The following is a 21,591-nucleotide window of genomic DNA, read 5'->3' as shown; positions in this document are numbered from 1 at the left end:
CAAGCAGTTAACATAGTGCATTACTGAGAATATGCAAACTTTTGGATCAACAATTGACATTTTAATCCTACTTTGTTGTTTCTAACACATCAACTCACCTTCTTTGCACCTCTTTCCAAAATGCCATCAATATCTTCATCTGTAATTTCACTCTCTTTTGAAGCAAAGACATGGGTAGCTCCATGCCGAATCATCTGCAACATTTCATCTTTCCCTAATTTATTCAGGTTTTGATCTACCAGTCTTCCTGAATACGAACAGATATTGTTGTCAACAAGCTGAAGAGTTTACAACAAACTTCATGTCACTTACTAACACAATTCTTTGTTATCAGATAGTAACAAACTTCAAAGTGTAGACTATCAGAATTTTTAAAGCTATTCAGTATTTCGGTACTGATATCTAGACAGCTGTACAGATGGTGCTATTTTACATTTTCTTCTTTTCAACCACCACCAAGTCATAGTACTGACACACATAACACATTAAAAGTCCTTGAACTGAAACAGAATGCACATATTCAAGAAAACCAGAAAGTTTATTCATTCTACTTACCTTGTTGAATAACAATAGAATCCAAGCGGAGTTTCATCTCTGCTCGTTCCACTATTCTTTCTTCTACTGTGTTGTCTGTAATGAATCTGAATACTCTAACAGTCTTTGTTTGACCAATTCTGTGTGCTCGATCCTACACAGAAATAAATTCAGTATTAGTTCTACACAATATAACACAATCCACTATCATTCATGCCTTAGAAACGTCTAGCTTAACTACTGTAATTTCAATTGGCTCAGAGCACCAGAGTTTTGACTGGGATAAAGCTTACAGAGCATATTACTCAACTATTATACCACTGTCACTGGTTACCAGTTTGTATCTAAACCCTTGCCCTAAATGGCCTGGGACCATGGATTTACCCAACCACTCATGTATTTACCTGACCATTCCGATGACCATCAAAAGTCCTTTTTGCACTCTCCTGCCAGAGAGATCAAAACTGCAATGGCCTTTTCAATTGCAGCCCTACAGCTGTGGAATCGACCCCTCCAAAAAGTCTATCTTGCCTCATCATTCATAATTTTCTGCCATACTGTCTGAAGATCCAACATTTGTAAAACATTTGGTGGTAGTTTCATAGGGTGAGTTATGCCCCCAACTGATTTTATTATGGTTTTATTAATACTAGTTGTATTTTGAATTTTTGTAATGTGTTACTGATATTTGTAACTACCTTGTGGTTTTCTTAAAGACAGGTAAGTGAGGTATAAACATTAACATAGTGCTTATATCCAAGGATCAGATTATAAATACAGTGTTTTCATGCAACAATAAACTTTGTATAAGTTAACTCAGAACTGACAGGTCAAAATCATGGCAATGCCTTGCTAACACAAACCATTTTCCTAGTTACTAAAATGTTCATTTAAGAAGCTATTGCCAGAGACCAAGTGTAAAGATGGGTCCTACATATTCTGAAAAGAAGCTTCAAAAAGCAAAACAGGAGTCAGATAAGATTTCTAAGCCACTCATCTGAATCTCACCATAGCTTGAAGGTCTACTTGTGGATTCCAGTCCGAATCGTACAGGATTACGACATCAGCTGTAGCCAGATTGATTCCCAGACCACCAGCACGTGTGCTCAACATGAACACAAACTTTGAGCTGCCAGGTTCATTGTATGCATTAATAGAAGCCTGCATGAATAAGAAGAGTCAGTCAACACACAGCAGTAGTTTGAAGATGACAAATGTTGCATTTGTCTAAACACCTACTTGTCTCTCATCATGAGGTGTCTGCCCATCAAGCCTACAATATTCATAATTTCGCCACATGCAGTAATCTTCTAAGATATCTAGTACTCTGGTCATCTGGCTGAAGATCAGTACTCGCGATCCTGTTGGAAATTAAAAAAAAAAGACAGTTTAAATCAATTTCTGCTCCCCTCCCCCGCCCCCCCAAATCACTTAGTAGTATAAGAAACAGGAGCAAAGTCAATATATAGTTGAAGTCATTTAGCAGATACCCCCAAACACCACATGAAATTCATATCTAAGCATATTTATAGCATCACTACCCACTATTTTAATACATGAAATCAAAATACAAATAGTTGAAAACATCTAGGTTTCTTTCCTAGCACCCTGCTTCCTTTGCCAACTCAGTCCTAAAACAGCAAGTTGAGGAAAAGCAAATTCCTTTCAGAATGCTGGGACAGTAGTCACCACAACACCATCAAGTTTTTAAGGCTCTGTTTTACTGCCAGTGTCAAGAAAGCACATATTTCTTGCACTAATTATATTGAGTTAGTGCAATTAATTCCATCCGGTTCAATGAAGTCTTTGAATAGACTCTAGGATTTTAAGAGAATGAGTACAGCTGATCCCTCCACTAAGGAAAACAATCAGCAATGGGTGGACACCTGTGCTTCTATGGAAGATGACGGGACTTGCATCTTCTGGTAACAGAAGACAAGGAGTACCCTCAACTCCTGATCATTCTTGCCTTACAGTACAAAGATGGGGCTTTTATGGACTTCTGGGTCACATTTAAACACACTCTCACTTTCTTTTTTAAACCAACCAGATACCGCTCTAAGATGTTTCCAATTCACAATCTGCAGCAAAAACTGATATCTTTCAATCATCTACATCGTAGGAACACACAGTTCCTAACACCACCTTTGTAGTAGAAGCTATGAAGTCATCTGAGAAGGCATTCTATTCTCAAGAGGCTTTTGAGGATCCAAACTGGCAGGTCCACAGCCCAGGAGACTTAGTGACAATTCTCTTGTCTGGCAATGGGACATTTTTGTTACTTGACAAAGTAAAGAGACACCTGCTTATAGATAATGGAGATAACCAGGGCTTTATTATAGCTGTGATTAGGCAAGCAGTGTGTCCCCATTCACCCAAAAGGTTGATGCAAAACTAGTGTTCTAACATGGATCTTTTGTATGAAAACTGAATTTTACGTTTTCTATTATTAAGTATTAGATAATATTTATAATATTCTGTATATTAATTATATAGATAATGGATAGATAATGTTTATTTTCGGTCACTGACCAGAGAACCCATATTAATTATATAAATTTATTTTTTATAAGTTGTGATGCAAATGAAATATTTATTTTTTTAAGTTGTGATGCAAATGAAAACAGTCAGCATTTATCACCATATAGCAGATTAGTGGGGCTGCAGCAGAGGAAGTGGCTTATGACAACCCTGCAATATATTTCAGTGTTACTTCTCTCATACTGTCCAGAAAAAGAGACTGAGATTAGTTTATGACAACCCTGCAAAGTGCAAACACCACTTCAAAGTTATGCCCATCCCACCCTGGCAGTTTTGGATTACTAACCACCACCTATCACACACACCTCAATTTACAACTAGTTAAACTGCCTTTTCAATTTACAGCCAACACTCAAGTGTCAAGTGCTAGGAGAGACCATATTACTCCTGTGCTGAAGAACTACAATGGATGCCAATATGTTTCCAGGCAAAATGCAAGGTGCTGGTTATTACCTATAAAGCCCTAAACAGCTTAGGCCCTGGGTATTTAAGAGAACGTCTTCTTCGCCATGAGCCCCGCTGCCTGTTAAGATCTGGAAAGGTTCATCTGCGGTTGCCACCAACTCGTTGCTAACTGGACAAAGAGGCACCTTCTACTGTGGTGATTCTCTTTATTTAGCAGGGGGAGAGTAACTGGCCCTATCCACCCCTAGCACAGTACTTCCAGTGACTGTTGCTAGTGTCTATCTTATGTTTCGTTTTAGAATGTGAGCCCTTTGGGGACAGAGAGCCATCTTATTTATTTATTATTTCTCTTTGTAAACCGCCCTGAGCTATTTTTGGAAGGGCGGTATAGAAATCGAAATAATAATAATAAATAATAATACTCGGGAATGGGCCTTCTCTGTTGTTGCCCCTGGACTTTGGAATGCACTCCCTATTGAAATAAGAGCCTACCCATCTCTGGCAATGTTTAATAAGGAATCAAAGACACATTTATTCACCCAGGCTTTTAACTAGATTTATAGTTTTGATATTTTTAATACTGGGTTTTAAATGTTTGCAATGTTTTCAATGATTTTAATTATTAATTGATTTGATGTTTTAAATTATTTTAATTGTAAACTGCCCAGAGATGCAAATTTTAGGCAGTATATAATGATTTTAAATAATAAAAAGTAATAATAAAATAAGTGAATGTTGATGTAGTTATCTATTCATCATTGCAGACATGCACCATTATAAAAACCAAACACAGGAACCAAGGGGCTTTTGCTGACTATTCACTCTATTCTAGTTGCAAAGACCAAATAAGACACCCAAGCTGCCAGGCCCACAGCTTGAATTAGAGCAGACAACACACACCAGGAGGCAGGGATACCGAGTCAATACGGATGTTCAGTGGTTTCCTACTGCAACCTATACTACAGCTCTGACAGGCACTGGAAAATACCAAAGCAACACAATTGCCCAGAAATTCGATAAGCAAGACTAGGCAAAAGGTAGATATGCTAGATGGAAATATTAACTGGACTATCCCACTATTGCAGGGAGAATACTTGCCCAGAGGGAGTGTATCAATAAGTCTTATTCAACATAAGAGCAAAGTGTACTCCTGCCTTTAACACAAAGGGGAGGAACTCAGAGGGGAAAGTTCCATGTTGAAGCTGCTGCTTCATAACCAATATGATATTCGTAACTTCCGATCAGACTTGGATCCATAGGTTTACTAGTAGACTGCCCCAACTAGGGCAGCAAAAGGTATTTTTCTGCACGAAATAGCCTGGATTCAAAGCTTCATTTTGCTCTTTAGACTAAGGAGACTTGCCTTGTTACTCCAGGATCTCAATGATTCACTAACAGGGAGAACAAATCTATTCTTGAATAGCAGTTTTTAAAAAAATCAGAATTGGAGTAGTACTATGAAGTTTTATCTTTATCCAATAACAAATAATAGAAGAAGTGTGTCACTTATGATTACCAAATACATTTAACGTTACCTTGTTCCTTCAGCTTTGGCAAGAGTTTGTCCAAAACCACCATTTTGCCACCATTAGTAACCAAATGCGTATCTGTTGTGTAAGGTGGGCCAGGTTCTGCTCCATCAAAGAGGTATGGATGATTGCAACATTTTCGTAATTGCATAAGAATGTTTAGCAATCTCATTTTGTCCAGTTTTCCAGCAGAGTTCAATATATCTATGTCCTTCATTAAGATTCTGGTGTACCTATATTGAAAGACGAGACAACAGAGGTTCATAAAATCGATCAGGTGAAATGTTTTAAGTATCTCGGCATAGTTTTCCAATACAATGGGAAGTTGACTGCCCATATTTAATCAGCAGCTGATTCTGTTCAAAAGAGCTCTGCTGCTATACTTAGATTCTTTTGAACTAAAGGTGGTGGTTTTATCCCAGCGGCCATCAGGTTGTTTATAGCTAAATCCCTGTCACAACTGACTTATGGAGCCCAATCGGGCCCTTATAATAATTTTACCATATTAGAAAGAATTCAATCGGGTTTTCTCAGAGCCTGGTTTAATACTCCCAAATGTACTGCTAATGCAGTGCTGCGGCAAGAGGCAGGGCTTCCAAAGGTGGAAACCAGGGCCTGGAGGATTATCATTAACTACTGGCTGAAGAGTCACTTGCAGCCGGCAAGCCTAATACCTTTCTATTTTCCCATGGCCTACTTGGTCTGAGGGGATAATTAATAAATTGTTTTTGATAGGTTTAGAACCTGAACACCTCCTGGAGCTGGGTCTTCGGAGAGCAAAGGCCCTGGTATGTCAACACCTTCTTGACATCGAGCTACAGAATGAGACAGCTCTCCTTCCAAACCTATATAGGCCCTTACAATCATGGACAGAATTTTCTACTGCCCCATACTTAGCCACTATCATCTTTTCTAAGTTTTGTTGGGCCTTCTCTAGAGCTTGCTTTAATGCCCTGCCATCTGTTTTACTTTATGGCAGATTCCATCAGTGACCAATAGAGGCATGATTATGCCCCTGTAATGCTAATGAGATCGAGACGCTTGCTCATGTTTTACTTTATTGTGAATTCTATAAAGATGTTAGGAAGCGTTTAATTGCGCCTTTGCTGTCTCGGCGCTCTGGCTGTCCTTGTATTTCTAATGATTTGTTAGTGAACTTCTTACTTGAAGATAAAGACTCTAGTATCTCATACTCGGTGGCAAAGTTCTGTTACATTGCTAGTAGAATTCGGAGTTCCCTGGTGCGTCGTGGGATCTGTGGGACTGTATCTCATGATTTGTGCTGTTTTATTTATTTGTTTGTTTTGCTGGTCAATTGACCGAATAAAGATGACTGACAGACAACAGAGGCCCATCGCATGGTAACTGATCAAAGCACTCCTTATATGCAACCAGCAAGATGGAGGAATTCTGCCAATTCTACTTACCATTCTCTCTGCATTTTGCTGAGACCAACATATATTTTAACTTCCTTTTTTGGAGGCAAACTCTTTTCTACCTCAGCTTTAATACGACGCAAGAGAAATGGCCGTAGCACCTGCCAACAATAAAAATCGTAATACATTTAAATGTGTAACACTAAACAACTGAAATCTTATGATTTTTTGCCAGTGGCTTATGGATCTGATATTTCAGAGAAATATGTTTTTACTCTTATTTTAAAGATATGCTTTCTATACCAAAGCTAGGATCCAAAGTGTCATATACAAACAACTAATCCCATTGCTACAACAGGGGCCCCAATTTCTGCTTACAGCTGCAGTTTCACATGCTGCAGAGGGCTCCCCAACTGTTAAGTGGCTTTTGTGTAAAAGACACTCACAAGCCTCCAAAGGCATGGCCCTTTTGTTTATTTGTCGCATTTTATTTCAGTCGTGGAATTGCAGTCCCAATCTCTGTATTAACAGGAACACAGAAAACTGCCTTACACCGTAAGAACATTAGTCCATCTAGCTCAATATTGTCTACACAGACTGGCAGCAACTTTTCCAAGGCTGCAGGCAGGAGTCTCTCTCAGCCCTATCTTGGAGAGGCCAGGGAGAGAACTTGGAACCTTCTGCATGCAAGCATGTAGGTGCTCTTCCCAGAGTTGTCCCATCCCCAAAGGGGAATATTGCAGTGTTCATTCATGTAGTCTCCCATTCAAATGCAAACCAAGGTAGACCCTACTTAGCAAAGGGGACAGTTCATGCTCGCTACCACAAGACCAGCCATCTTCCAATGTTTCTGACCTCAAAAGGAGAATAATAATTGCACTTGAAAGTATAGTTCATATAGAAAAATGTAGTAAGTAGACTACATAACATGATATTCATTCCCTGTGAAGTTGCAGGGATTTAAGTGTCTTACCAAATGGAGCCGTTCCACTAGCTTTTGATCCCCAAGACAGTTGTTCGTATCAAACCATGAATCAAAATCCTGTATTAAAAGTATTAAATCATTATAATCCACCCATATTTCAGAGGAAGCTTATAAATTGAGCTCTTATTATTTATTAGTCCAAAGGCTAAATATAAATTTCTATGAAATCTCATGAACTGCCTTACAGTTCAAGCTTTTCTTAAGAATAAAGACTGGTTTCTAGTAGAGATGCAATGCTGGTTGCCTGTAAACCATGAGATGCAATGCTCCCACCCTCCATTAACTATGCAAGTGTTAATTATATGTTAGTTCTTAATTATTTGCAAACTTACTTCAACCTATGGTTTCAATTTTGGATTTACAAAAGAATTATGGCTTGCACTGTTGCACAAGTAATGCTAAAACTTTGGGAAGGGAAAAGCTTGCGAGAAGGGATGGAGTGCATGTTCATAAGGCTGGCTCCCAATTTGCAAAGAACAGTTTTCAGGAAGCCAACACTAATACAAGCATGGCAAGTCAGTATCCATGTCCAACTACTACATGATCTCACCAGCAAAGCCAGCATCAAGAAGGAATTAACTCTGTGTTACACACAACACAAAAACATTATCCTCTCATGGTTTGGAAATTTTCCTTTTTTTCAAATGGTTTTCATTTTATATGTATCTTCTCCTTCAGTCTCCAACTAATAATATTCCAAGAAGTTCTACCTGTCATATAAACAGGTTGCTTACCTGTAACAGGTGATCTGGTAGTGATGCTGCCTTGACATTCATAAAGGTGGGTTCTGCGCCTGCGCAGGCCTGCTTTGGGTAGTATTCGTTAGCTCCTCGTGACGCCCTTTAACCACCCCTGCACGTGCCTATCACAGCGGTTAGGTGTCTGTTACTCAGTTTCTGTATGGCCAACCGATAAAAATATATCTGTTGATGCTTTCTGTTTCCTTATAACAGGATGCGTATTTGTCGTGTGACTCTTTGTACTGTATGCTTGCACTCTGTTGCGTTATGCTTGCACTCTGCATGCGTACTTGTCGTGACTCTTTGTACTGTATGCTTGCACTCTGCTGCGGGGTAGGATGGACAGGTTTTATGAATGTCAAGGCATCACTACCAGATCACCTGTTACAGGTAAGCAACCTGTTTATATGGATAGTGAGACCTTGTCAGTCATAAAGGTGGGTGATTCGCGAGTTTTCCAAATGGAGGTGGGAGTAGCAAGCTATTGAAGCACCCTTTTAAGGACTGCCCTGCCAAATTCCACCACCGCTAGAGAGCGAAGGTCTAACGCATAATGTTTCACAAAGGTCTGATCTGAGGCCCATGTAGCAGCCATGCAAATATCCTTAAATCTGATTCCTGACAGGTGTGCTCTAGTTGAGTGGGCCCGTATTGCGGAAGGCAGAGTAAACCCTTGTATGTCATAGGCCATCTTTATAAGCTCCACCAACCAAAAGGACAGTTTTTGTCGGCATGCTTGTTGCCCTTGTTTCTGACCTGCAATGGAAACAAACAGGTGCCTTGTCCTCCTTAGATCTTTAGTTCTCCTTAAGTCGAAGAGGATGGCTCTCCGGACGTCTAAAGTATACATCGCCCATTCTAGAGACGCATTGGATTCCTGAAGAAGGTTGGTAACACAATGTCAGTGTTTAGGTGAAAGTCAGAAACTATCTTTGGTTGGAATTGTGGGTCCAAACACATTACTACCCTTTCAGGGTAGAATCTTGTATAAGGCTCATCTCTGCGAAGCACTAATAATTCACTTACCCGCTTCGCAGAAGTGATAGCCACAAGGAACAAAGTCTTTAATGTTACTATCTTCAATGAACTTGGTAGCCACTGGTTCAAATGGCTTATCCATCAAAGTTGAGAGTACTAACGAGAGTCTCCATCTTAGGTTAGAAGGGATAGCAGAGAATGGTCATTCGTTCTGGAGGTCTGTAAAGCACTAGATCAATCTAACTATTTCTTCCGAGGAGCTGCGAAGTTCCTGAGGTCTGACTGCTTCGGCGGTCAGGAAGAAACTGAGTAACAGACACCTAACCGCCACAATAGGGTACTGCACAGCATGTGCAGGGGAGGTTAAAGGGCATCACAAGGAGCTAACGAATACTACCCGAAGCAGGCCTGTGCAGGCGCAGAACCCACCTTTATTACTTTCGAGGCCTCACTATCCAGATCTATGAACCAGCTGTAGAGTCCCTGTTCTTATGTTCACTTCTTAGACTTGCAGTCACCTGTTGACATTTGTGTGACAGCCAAAGTGACTGACACAACAAAAGTCATAATTAGCAAAAGATGTTTCCTCTACACAAACTACAAGTATTATTTTATTCATTCAATCAGTGTGTATACCCTGCCTTTTCAAACAGCCCCAAGGTGGCTAAATAAAGCTTTAAAATCACAACTGAAAGAAATGAGGCAACAATCCCCTCTCCTTCTGCAGTCCCTGGACAACTGCCAGTTGGATCAGAGTGTTCTGCCTGCAGCTTCTCCTTCCTTAGCCAATGGATAGACCCAAACTAGCTTTGCCACAATATTAGAGCATGAGGCTATAACAAAGATGATATAAATATGTATTCCTAAAGCAAGCAAACAATTGGTTTGAGAATCTGGAGCAAAATGAATTGCATAATATATCTATATTTCAAAAAATTACATCAGCTGAATTAAAGACATCTGGCAATAGGAAGTTAAGAAGTGCCCAGAGTTCATGTAAATTGTTCTGAAGTGGTGTTCCAGTTAACAGCAACCTATTTGTAGTCTTGAATTCCCGCACAATTTCTGACAACTGAAAAAGGAAAGAAAGAAAAATTAATAAACTCATAGAAAGGTTTACGTAATTTCAATGTTTATACATATTGAGAGTTTAAAATTACCTTTGATTTTTCATTTTTGATCCTGTGAGCTTCATCAATAACAAGATATCTCCAATTAAATTTTTTGAAGACAGATTTCTCTTTAATCAGCATTTCATATGATGTTACACAGACATCCCATTCACCTGGCAATAAAACATCTCGTACAAAAGCAGCCTATTAAAGAAAAAAAATTGATGCACTGTTAAGCAATAATCACTACTGCGCTACACAAACACACTGGACTTGAGTTTATTCATTAGTTTAAAAATCCAAATGCCTAGGTCACCTCAAATGGGGAGAGCTCCTAAATCTCATATAGCATGTTTAGTAGTATTAATCCACTGAGCAGCTCACCATTAGATCATGTTATTGGGTTTTTTGTCCTATGTGAAGCAGTAGTTTTAAAAACTTGTTCAAGGACTCACATTTCCCTGCCAGAGCAAAAATGCTCTCCCATTGGTTGAGGTGATTATGACATCACTACTGCTCAACCTCCCTCCAGCCTTCTAATATTTATGAAGGACTGACTGAGTTGCGTGGACTTGTTTTGTGCTGATCATGAAAAGGGATCTGTAAAAGGAAGTTCAGGAAATCTGCCATTTGTAGATTCCCGCATGATCACAAGTTTCTTTGCTGGCAATCAAGATTATGTTGGAATGAAGAGGAAGGGAGTGAAGACCACAAGTTTAGCATCAGAGCTGGCTATAGAACTCTAAAAATACATCCTCCCCAAAATATTGCCCTCTTACATGGAACGCCAGTTTCGGGGGCGGGGGACATTTTCCTTGCACTTTAAAAAACCGGGAGGGGGTGGGGCTGTGTGAAGAAAAGTGAATGTCTCTTAAGGAAATAGGCTCATTCACACAGACCTTGGCTCCTTAGCTGTAAAAATGAAGGAAGAAGCCACTGTCATATAGAAGCAGCAACACTAACACTGCTAAGCATTTGAGGTCTATGTGATAGAACAGGCCCAAGCCACTTCAGACATGAGTTAGGCCATTCAAATGTAACAATGGTTGCCCTTTATTTTCAAGAGATTTTGCCTTCCCAGGGGGAAGGGGCAGATTTCACCAGCCCTGACAGAAATTCTTCTCAGCTGTTACTATGACAAAAGACAAAAAGCAGGACAGACTGTTCAGCTGCCACACACACACACACACACACACACACACACACACACACACCTTTCTCCACACAGTTGTTCCCCCCATCTCCCCACCCCACACCAAACCAGAGAAGAATCAAATTCAAACAATTTATCTTTATATTGGCATGCCATATAAGAGGGTGATTCTGAGGAGAGGGAATATTTTTTTACTTCTACAACTAGCTCTAATACTATTTTTGTGGTCTTCACTCCCCTCCTACATAACTATCCACCCCGCCTTCACACAGTTGCTCCCTTTAAAAAGCAGATTTCTCACTGAACAACCTTTCTCTTCTCAGTTTATCTACCCAAGCTTTCTGTTGCCTCCTCTCTTTAGATACATGCACAAATATGTCCCCCAGTGTGCTTTTTGTTGTGCTCTTGCACAGTGATACTATATACACCACTTGTACCTTCTGGATTTTTAAAAATTTTTTTATAGCAGTTCCTTTTGGCCAGATTACTACAGGTAACTTCACTTTCTATAATCAACAACTAGGTCTAAGAAAGACCACACCTATGATGTTAGAGCACATGCTGCTTATTTGGGATGTGTGGCCAAATAGGCATTTCAAGCCTTGATTTCAGAGATAATGGCACTACAGTATTTTTCTAGACTGTTAACAGTCTAATGCAGTTTTCATACATTCTGCAAAAATCTGGACTAAATATAAAATTATTTCCTCAATAATAAGATGTTTTGGAACATCTTGTCAATCACTTTTGTATGGTGAACTAAAGAGTGCCAGTACTGTTTGTTAAAGGAGTTGCATAATTAGGTCTATCAAGAATGCATCATAAAATGTAATGCTGTAGAAGCACAATGCTTCATGTGTGTCATTTAAAATCAAATTTTGTAGCAAATAATTTCTAACAAACTGTGGGATATGTAGTGAGTAAGTAAAATTCAAAATAAAACCATAAAATGCAGCTTAAGAAGAAAATTCTCAACAAATTTAATGATACCAGATAGCTGATCTTAGCACTCCTCAGTTTCTTCTGACAATAAGTATTATTTCCACATATTATATTAGAAGCTGGTTACTTACGCCAATTATGTAAGTTTCCCCACACAGATAATGGGGGGGCGGTGGGGGGAATATGTTGGTGAATAAAAAAAAGGAGAGCCTTGGAGTCAGGAACTGCATAAACTGGAAATACTTTCCTACAGTGTTTTTTTTTAAGTCAGGTTGAATTATCATATTTTTCACAAGCACAAACATATTTTATGTTACACTAGAAAAACCTGAGAAAAGACACATAAGCAACTGAAGCATGCATATATCTGTGTTTTGAAAGCATATTTAAGACAACATTATATGATAGAATAGCACACCCCATTACTTCTTAAACAGTTACTATATGGGTAGGGGAGAGCACAGGGATCTGGACTATTTTCTTCCCAATATGCCTCACTCTTCTCTCCACTGCCCACCCCCACCAAAGTCAGCTACATATGCATTATCACCTCTGAGATGTGATAAATGATTCAAAATTATTCTATAAAATCCATTTGTAAGTCTGAACTCTAACTGATAAGGCAGGTACTATTTCAGGGACTCCTATTCAAGTAACCTATGGTAGCTTAACTGTCTGGCAGAACAGCATTTATAGCAGGCACACAAGGATTGAGGTGTTCCATACTCACTCTCTGGTCCTTGTCACCTATCAAACATACTGCTCGAAGAGTTGGCACCCATCTCTTGAACTCATTCATCCAATTATGTAAAGTTGATTTGGGAACCAAAACCATATGAGGACCAGGTATGTTTCTATAGTGTTTCATATACCCAAGAAGAGAAATTGTTTGCAGTGTTTTCCCCAGACCCTGTCAACAACAAAAAATTAAAATTAAGCCGCATCATGACTATTTCATCAGTAAGCAAGGGGGGGGGGGAGTACAAATAATTTTACAAAATAATCCTGTGCAAATAGGATTATAATCCTGGGCCTGTGCAAATATTCTGTACCGAATAGCAAAAGCCAAATAACCCACAGAGCTCTGCTCAGAGGTGACTGTTTCCACCACTTGTCTGCATACAGTTCTGTGCCATTTCCCACACCAGTGAATTCCACTGCCCTGCACTCTGCTCAGGCTCTCCAGGGCTCCACCAGGACACCAGCACCAAGCACAAGAAAGTACTGCAGATAATGGGACTGGTGGGAGCAGTTACCTACACACAGTGCCAGTAGGGCTGTGTAGATTATTCAGCTTTGGCTATCCAGACACAAATATTTGCACAGGCCCAGTGGTCCCTCTAATGCGTGCGCATGTACATGTGCTCGCAAGTTTTTTAATGTCCACTGAGTTAATTTAAAATCCCGCTCAGGTTGAATCAGGAAGGCCCTACTCTGAATGCATGTGTGCACACACTGCCTTGATACACGCCTGCGCGGAAGCCTCTCAGCGTCGAGTTCTACAGCTCCTTTTCGGCGCCTGCGCCCTGCCCCACATGACTATTTAAGGCGGGAGGAAGCACAGGCACCTCAGTTCCTTGGAGACCACCGAAGCAGTCGCATAGATGGTAAGTTCTACTGGATAGGCCCACGGTCCACTGCAGAGGAGAGGTTCAGGAGGGTCTAATGGATATCAACAGATCTCTACCAGATCATCAGTTACAGGTGAGCAACCTGTTTATCTAGTATGAGATCCATTGAATCCATTAGAATGGGTGTTTAGAGCATATAATTGGATATCCTCCTTCGATGTCGAACGAATAGGGGTTGGTGCAGGCACTAGATCCCTAGTCTTCGATATTGAGAACAACAATGGCAGCACTGCCAAGGTGGAAGCCATCTGTTGTCCTGTAGATGTGATCCCTAATGTTTCCGTCGATATTGATATTGAAGCAGCAAGCCCCGACATCGAAAAGAAACATTGGACCTACCGTGAGGGGTTCTTTCTCCTCTGAAGTAGGAGGTCACGGCTTACATAGGGTTATCTTCCACTCTTTGCTCCCAATAGACAGGAAGTCTCAGGTGTCGTAGGTCCTCCCCCCTTTCCAGGCATGCTCCGGTGTGTCCCCAGTTCCGACTGTTGCCTCTCATGATCAGTCTGCTGTTGTTCAGTGTAACAACGGATATGAGTAGGTAGAAGCAGATAGCAGAGGCAGGTATCAGATAGTAGATAGAAAGCCAGGAAAGTCCAGAACTAGACACCATAAAGATTAGAAGACCTGAGAAGTTAGTATGAGGTGAGTACAGTCAGCCAGGCCTGTCAGCAGGTGATGACTGTACTAAGGAAGTATTCACAGCACAGGCTAGGAATGACCCCAGATGGTTCCTGTTCCACGGGAGGGCCGCGTGACCTCCTACTTCAGAGGAGAAAGAACCCTTCACGGTAGGTCCAATGTTTCTTTCTCCCTCGAAGTAGGTGGTCACGGCTTACATAGGGACCTACCATAGCAGTAACGGATCTCAGGTGGGAGGTGGATCAGTGTTTTACTACCTGTTGTAGCACAGTGCGTCCGAAGGCCACCTGTTCTGCCACCAGCGAGTCAATTTTGTAGTGTTTGAGGAAGGGCGAGATGGAGAACCATGTGGCTGTGCGACAAATTTCCTCCAAGGGGGCCTGTGCAGAGAAGGCAGCGGAGGTGGCTGCACTTCGCGTGGAGTGTGCCGTGATGCCCCGGGGAACCTGCAGGGATAGTGCCTGGTAGGCCGAAGCAATACATGCCCAGAGCCAGCGAGCAAAGGAGACCTTGGACGCCTTATTGCCTAGAGAGGAGGCATGGAACGAGACGAAGAGGGCTTTGGACAGTCTGAGGTCTTTTGTCCTCCGAGTGTATATACGCAGAGCCCTGAGCACATCTAGAGAATGCCAGCTACGTTCCTGCAGGTGTTTAGGCTTTGGGCAGAAGGAAGGCAGAACTATAGCCTGTGACCAGTGAAACACAGAGTTCACTTTTGGCATAAAGGTGGGATCGGTCTTTAAAATAACAGCGTCGGGCTGGAAGGCGCACAGCTCTTTCCTGATTGAGAGAGCTCCCAGCTCTGACACTCTGCGGGCCGAAGTGATGGCCACTAGGAAGAGGACCTTGTACGAGAGGTATTTAAGGGGAGCCGTAGCAAGTGGCTCGAAAGGAGGTCTCGTGAGGGCGTTTAGGAGCTTATTAAAGTTCCATGAAGGAAAACAGTGGACAGGTGGAGGCGCTATATTGCTTGCGCCCCTCAGGAAACAAGACAGGTGAGGGTGGAGCATGTTGTTCCCTGCTCTCCTCAGCTTAAGCACCGATGCTAGCGCCGAGGCCTGACGTTTCAGGGTATTAGGTCTGAGGTCCTGGTCAAGCCCTGCCTGCAGGAAGGCGAGAACCTGGGGAAACTTGGTGGAGCAAGGGTCCACCTTCTTACGCCTAGCCCATCGGAGGAAGGCAGCCCAGGTGGTTTGGTAAATTCTATTAGTGCTATGGCGCCTGGCCGCCAAAATCGTGTCTTGCACTGTCTTGGAATACCCTCTTTTAGCTAGCTGCACACGCTCAAACTCCAGGCGTGTAGCTGGAGCCACGCTGGGTCTGGGTGGTGCAGAGGTCCCTGCGTTAGCAGGTCTGGGCGTATGGGGAGGGGCAAGGAGGGTGCTATCGAGAGAAGCTTCAGGTCGGCAAACCAGGGGCGCCTGGGCCAGAAGGGTGCCACTAGGATGACCTGTGCCCGTCTTTCTCGGATTCTCACCAGGCCCCTCAGAATGAGAGCGACAGGAGGAAAGGCGTATAGAAGACCCGGAGGCCACGGGGAGTTTAGGGCATCCGTTCCCTCCGCCAGGAGGTGTTGGAACCGTGTGAAGAAGCGGGGAAGTTTGTTGTTTGTCGGGGAGGCAAACAGATCCACCTGGGGAATCCCCAGATGGTGTTGAATTAGGTTGAAGGCCTTGGGGTGGAGGGGCCACTCGGACTGGTCCACTGTCTGGTGGCTCAGCCAATCTGCCTGGGCGTTGGCCTCCCCCTTTAGGTGTTCTGCTCTGATCGAGGCCAAATGAATTTCCACCCACTGGAAGAGTACATTGGCCTCCTCCATCAGGGACCTCGACCTGGTCCCTCCTTGTCGGTTCACGTGGGCCTTGGCTGTCATGTTGTCTGTTCTCACCAACACGTGCTCTCCCTGTAGGAGGGAGGCGAAATGTACCAGAGCCAGTCTGATGGCTCTCAACTCCAGCCAACTGATGCTGTGGGAGGCCTCCTCAGGGGACCAGAGGCCCTGAACGTTTGATTTCAGGTAGTGGGCCCCCCATCCCGTCAGGCTGGCATCCGTGGTGAGAATCACCCTGTTGGGCTCTCTTAAGGGGTTCCCTTTGCTGATCGCAGGAGACAGCCACCACCGGAAGGACTGTCTTACCCGCGGTGGCAGGGGGATCTTTCTGAGGGATCGGGACGCGATCTCCTTTTGGTAAGGCAGCAGTGTCCATAAGAGTGGACGTGCGTGCCACCTTGCCCATGGTACACATTCTATGCATGCGATCATGGACCCTAGTAGTTGGGCCAATAGTGATACCTCTACCTGGGACCTCCGCAAGAGCGGCTGAATCTGTTTGTGGATCTTTTCCCTCCTCTCGGGAGGAAGAGAAATGGTCGCTGCTCCCGTGTCGAAGTAGGCTCCCAGGTGTACCAGTGTTCTGGACGGCCGGAGCTGGCTCTTTGAGTCGTTGACCACGAACCCAAACGTCCTGAGCAGTGAGCGGACCCTGGAAACGTCCGCTTTTGCCTGCTGAAAGGAATGCGCTCTGATTAAAATGTCGTCCAAATATGAATGGACCCTTAGCCCCTCTAATCTCATGTGTCCCACAAGGGCAGCCAGCACCTTGGTAAAGACCCTCGGGGCCAAGGAGAGGCCGAATGGTAAGGCCTTGTATTGAAAGTGTTCCTGTTTGTAGCAGAACCTGAGGAACCTCCTGTGGACGGGGGCAATGGGTATGTGGAGGTACGCATCCGTCAGGTCTATAGATGCTAGGAAATCGCCTGGGGCCACTGCCTCCCTGATGGAGTGCAGGGATTCCATGCGGAATTGTCGTTTGCGAATGAAACGGTTCAACCGCCTTAGATTCAGCACTGCACACCACGAGCCATCTCTCTTGGGGACCAAGAACAAGACGGAGTAAACGCCATGACATAATTCTGTCGATGGTACCGGGTCTACCGCCTGGATGTGGCATAGATAGTGGATAGCCCATTCCATCTGAAGGTGTTTGTTCTGGTCCCTGGACATTGGAGAAACGATGAACTGGTCGTGTGGCAGTGTTTTGAACTCCAGGCAATAGCCTGATTTGAGAGAGTTTAATACCCATTTGTCCTGAGTTGCCCCCGTCCACCTGGGGGCGAAGTGCTGTAGCCTGCCCCCTACTGGTAGTGAGTCAATTTTGTTTACGGCTTTGTCGTCCCCCGGGCTGGGAGGCTGCGTGATGGCGGAACCCTGTCTTGCTTCTCCGGTTGCTGCAGTTGGAGTTCCCCCATTGGGGTAGGCCCTGCGACCTGTTGGGGCGCTGGTCACGGAAGCGAAAGGCCTGCTTGGAGGAACGAAAGGAATGTCGGTTAGAGCGGAAACAGCTGCGGGCGTCCCTGCGAGCCGCCGGCATGGCTCTTTTCTTATCCTGTGTCTCAACTAATACCTCATCCAGAGCTTCTCCGAAAAGGTTACTCCCTTTAAAGGGGGTAGGGGCCAAGTTCACTTTGGACTTGTCATCCACGCGCCAGTTTTTTAGCCAAAGTGATCTGTGTAAAACCACGTTTGCTGCCATGGCCCTGGAGGAAGACTGGATCGAATCCAGGCTCATGTCCGCCATAAAGGCGGCGGTCTTTGCTAGTTTGTTCAGCCCTAAGCGGAGCGCCGTCTGGCCGGGCTCGATCTTAGTAAGGAGGTCCTTTACCCATAATACCGAGGCCCGGGCCATAATAGATGTCGAGGCGGAGGCCCGAATGGCCGTGGCTGAGGCTTCGTGAGCCTTGCGCAGGAGCGCGTCCGCCTTTCTGTCCTCAGGTCCCTTCAGTTGCTCATCTCCCTCTTTGTTCATGATGGCGCCAGACACCAAGGCCACAATCGGTGTATCCACTTTTGGCACCGATATCTCTGCCATTGTCTCCTCTGGTAGCATGTAGAACCTTCTAGGGAAAGAACTCAATTGTTTAGTTGAGGCAGGGTGTTCCCATTCGACTAGCATAGTTTTACGGAAGAGGGGTGGGAAGGGAATCACTGGTCGGTGTTGACCAGAAGGTGTTGGGAAAACCTCCTGTGCCAGCTGCCCGGGAGCCTCCTGTGTATCCGGGGGGGAATGCCGCTGTGTTTATAACCCTCAGGGCCTTACACAGGAGTACCTCGTAGGCCTCTTGTGTGAACAGCCTCAGTATAGGGCTGGGTTTCTGAGGAACCTCTTCCTCGGAGAGTTCCCCGTCCTCCTTCTCCGATGCGGCTTCCCCGGAATGGTCAGGGTTTGACACCCGGTCTGATGAGACCCCTCTAGCCCTAGAAGCGGGGGTTCCCGCTTCTCTCCCATTGTTTGGACTGGGGAGATTGGCTACTTGATCGGCAAGTCTGCCCTCCGCAGACGGAGGGCACCTCCTCCTGGATAGTGCCCTGGTGGGGGCCGCCCTTTCAGGGCTGGTATCGGGTGATGAGGAGCTGGAACAACCACGTCTAGTAGCAGGCAGGTGTGCCAAGTTGGGAAGTGTTCCGGTAAACTTCCTCATTTCTAGGGTCACCATCTCTTTGACAGAGCGTGAGATGTCCCTGGCACTCGCTCTGAGCTCCCAGGCCATCATGTCCCGCACCCAAAGGGACATATCCTGCTGCAAGTTGGGGTCACCGCGCATGCCACTCACCTGGTGGGTGCTCGGGATGCCATCCCGCATCGGCTCCGTTGAGGCCACTGGCTGGTGCGGTTGCATGTGCAATCTGGCCGACCTCTCCTCAGTAGCCAAACGTGGTAGCATGTCCAGGGGAGCGTTGCGTAGGAGCCACGCAAACCCTTGCCTTGTTTCCTTGCCCGCACTGCTTTGCGGGGTGCCACTCTGGCTGGGCACGAGAGGACCTGCGGCTTCGCCCAGTCCTGCCTGCGCTTGGACCCCTATGGCATGGGTGAGTGGCACTGTGGCTTCACCCAGCCTGGTCCCTGCCAGAAGGGTGTCACTGTGGGAGAAAGGCATCGAGGCTTCGCCCAATCTGGCCCGCGCCCATGAAAGGTTCTGGAGGATGAGTGGCACACAGGCTTCGCCCGTCCCCCAAGCTGCCAGTCCCTCAGCATGCATCCCAGTCAGTGTGAGCTGAGTGGATGCCTGCACTTGCGCTTGTGAAGCAGTAGGTGGCAGCACAGCCTCAATTACCAGGCGAGGAGCCGGAGCCTGCATTTGCGCCTGCAAGGCAGTAGGTGGCAGCGCAGCCTCATTTACAAGGCGAGGAGCCGTTATTATGGGGCCTGTCGTTGGCTGCTTTAAAGTACTGGTTTCCCTTTCCGTTGTTGCCGCCGACTCATGAGTAAGGGGCGGCACGGTGTGCGTGCAGCCCATTCCCAGAGCCCGATCCTGCGGCGCCCAACTGATCAGCACTCCTGCAGCCGATGAGAAGTGGCTGGGGTCGGGAGGAGGGAAAGATGCAGCCACGAGAAAGTCTCTCATCTCTGCGGTCTCCGCCGCCCAGCTGATCGCGCTCGAATTGGCGGTCTCCACCTCCCAGCTAATCGGCGCTCCTACTTTTAGGGAGGCGCAATTTGGGCCCGCCAGGATGGAGCATGCTGTCGCGGCGCCCCCAGAGGAATCGGGACGCCGAGAGCCGCTAGCCGCCGCTGCGAGGGTTAGAACCAAGGAGCCTTTGGGAGTCCCGGTTTCCCGCCTGTTCGCCTCAGCGCACCCTCTGGCTGATAAGCAGCTTGGAAGCTGTGGAGCTGCAGCGTTCCCTCCGGCTAAGAAGCCGTCTGGGCTCTGTGGCGGTGCTATTAGCCGCCACTTCTGCCGTCTCTGACTGGGAACTTGGGGCTGGCTGGGAGGAGGTGTCCACGTGGTTTCCTTTAACCCCGGTTTGCAGTGAATCACTGCAAACCGCCTGAATAAGGATCCACTCACTTTGTCTGGGGTTGGGTAAAGCTTTTTGCTTGCCCTTGTCCCCTTTAGGCTGAGGTTTGCCCTTGTCTCTCTTCGATTGGGGGGGCTTCTTTTTCTTAATCGGGCCATGTGTGCCCGAGGAGAGATGGCGACGCCGTTTGGCGGTCGCCTCGTTAACAACTTTATTTCTTTCCTCCCCCCCGTGCCCTCTGATAGGGAACCAGCTAGGGTGTCCTCAGCCTGAGAAAGATCAATCCCCAGATCGAAAAAGGAGAAATTTAGCTCACCAAAAGCGATGGAAATGGATAGAAGAAGAGGGGCAGAAGCCCCGTGTGTCTGATCAGGAGCGTAGACAGGAAGGAACTGGGGGGACACCCGAGCATGCCCGGAAAGGGGGGCGGACCTACGACACCTGAAAGACCTGAGACTTCCTGTCTATTGGGAGCAAGGAGTGGAAGATAACCCTATGTAAGCCGTGACCTCCTACTTCGAGGGAGAAATGCCTTTCCCCTTGAAGTCAACTGTACTAATTGCGTCAAGATCAATGCTGTCGGTGTCGAACGAGGATTAGGTCTCGGTGTCGAAGCGGTCGGTATCAGTTCGCTCGATGTCAAAGCAGCTGGCTGAAGCAAAACCATCAATACCGAGTGTAGTGTAGTCTCCGGTATCGGAGGCACCGATGGTTCCTCGGACAGAGGCACTTTCGATGTCGAGGGAATTACGACGTCCTGTACCGATCGTGATGGAGTTGATTCTGACGGGGCCTGTTTTTTCTTCTTTTTGGCGGGGCCGCTCGGAGACGCCTTCTTGTCGCCCGGCTTCTTCGAGAGCTTAGGGGCCTTAGCGGGGGGGCGTCGAAGTTTTAGACTGGGCCAAACCCAGGTCCTTCAAGCTGTGTGGTTGTGGAGATTTCGCAGAAGAGGAAGGCGCAGCCAACACATCATCATAGATAGAAGCTTGTAAACGGAGCTCTCGATTCCGTCTCATGTGCTTCGAGAAAGACTGGCAAATTTTACAGGCCGAAGTTATGTGGGCCTCGCCCAGACACAGCAAACACAAGCTGTGGCGGTCTTGAGAGGGCAATTTGGCATTGCATTTAGTGCAGCGCTTAAAGGTTTTCTTCCCCTTCGGGGAATCCATCGTACTCACAATCCGAGGTCTGTTGCCGGGAAATCAGTCCGATCTTTTGACACGTAG

General features: G+C 45.4%; 1 protein-coding gene across 1 annotated transcript in view; it reads right to left on the bottom strand.

Moving 5' to 3' along the window:
* SMARCA5 (SWI/SNF related, matrix associated, actin dependent regulator of chromatin, subfamily a, member 5) overlaps positions 1-21,591 on the bottom strand; it is a 54,490-nt gene that overhangs the window by 14,007 nt on the left and 18,892 nt on the right. The window contains exons 6-15 of the mRNA XM_053254031.1: positions 13,026-13,205; positions 10,249-10,404; positions 10,029-10,160; positions 7,359-7,427; positions 6,437-6,546; positions 5,016-5,242; positions 1,774-1,895; positions 1,543-1,695; positions 556-688; positions 99-247 (exon numbers count right to left, since the gene is read on the bottom strand). Of these exons, the coding sequence (XP_053110006.1) occupies positions 99-247; positions 556-688; positions 1,543-1,695; positions 1,774-1,895; positions 5,016-5,242; positions 6,437-6,546; positions 7,359-7,427; positions 10,029-10,160; positions 10,249-10,404; positions 13,026-13,205 (1,431 nt within the window). The remainder of the gene's footprint in view (positions 1-98; positions 248-555; positions 689-1,542; positions 1,696-1,773; positions 1,896-5,015; positions 5,243-6,436; positions 6,547-7,358; positions 7,428-10,028; positions 10,161-10,248; positions 10,405-13,025; positions 13,206-21,591) is intronic.

Source organism: Hemicordylus capensis, chromosome 5 (genome assembly GCF_027244095.1).
Source record: "Hemicordylus capensis ecotype Gifberg chromosome 5, rHemCap1.1.pri, whole genome shotgun sequence".
Lineage (NCBI taxonomy): Eukaryota > Metazoa > Chordata > Lepidosauria > Squamata > Cordylidae > Hemicordylus > Hemicordylus capensis.
This window is presented reverse-complemented; position numbering and strand designations above follow the sequence as displayed.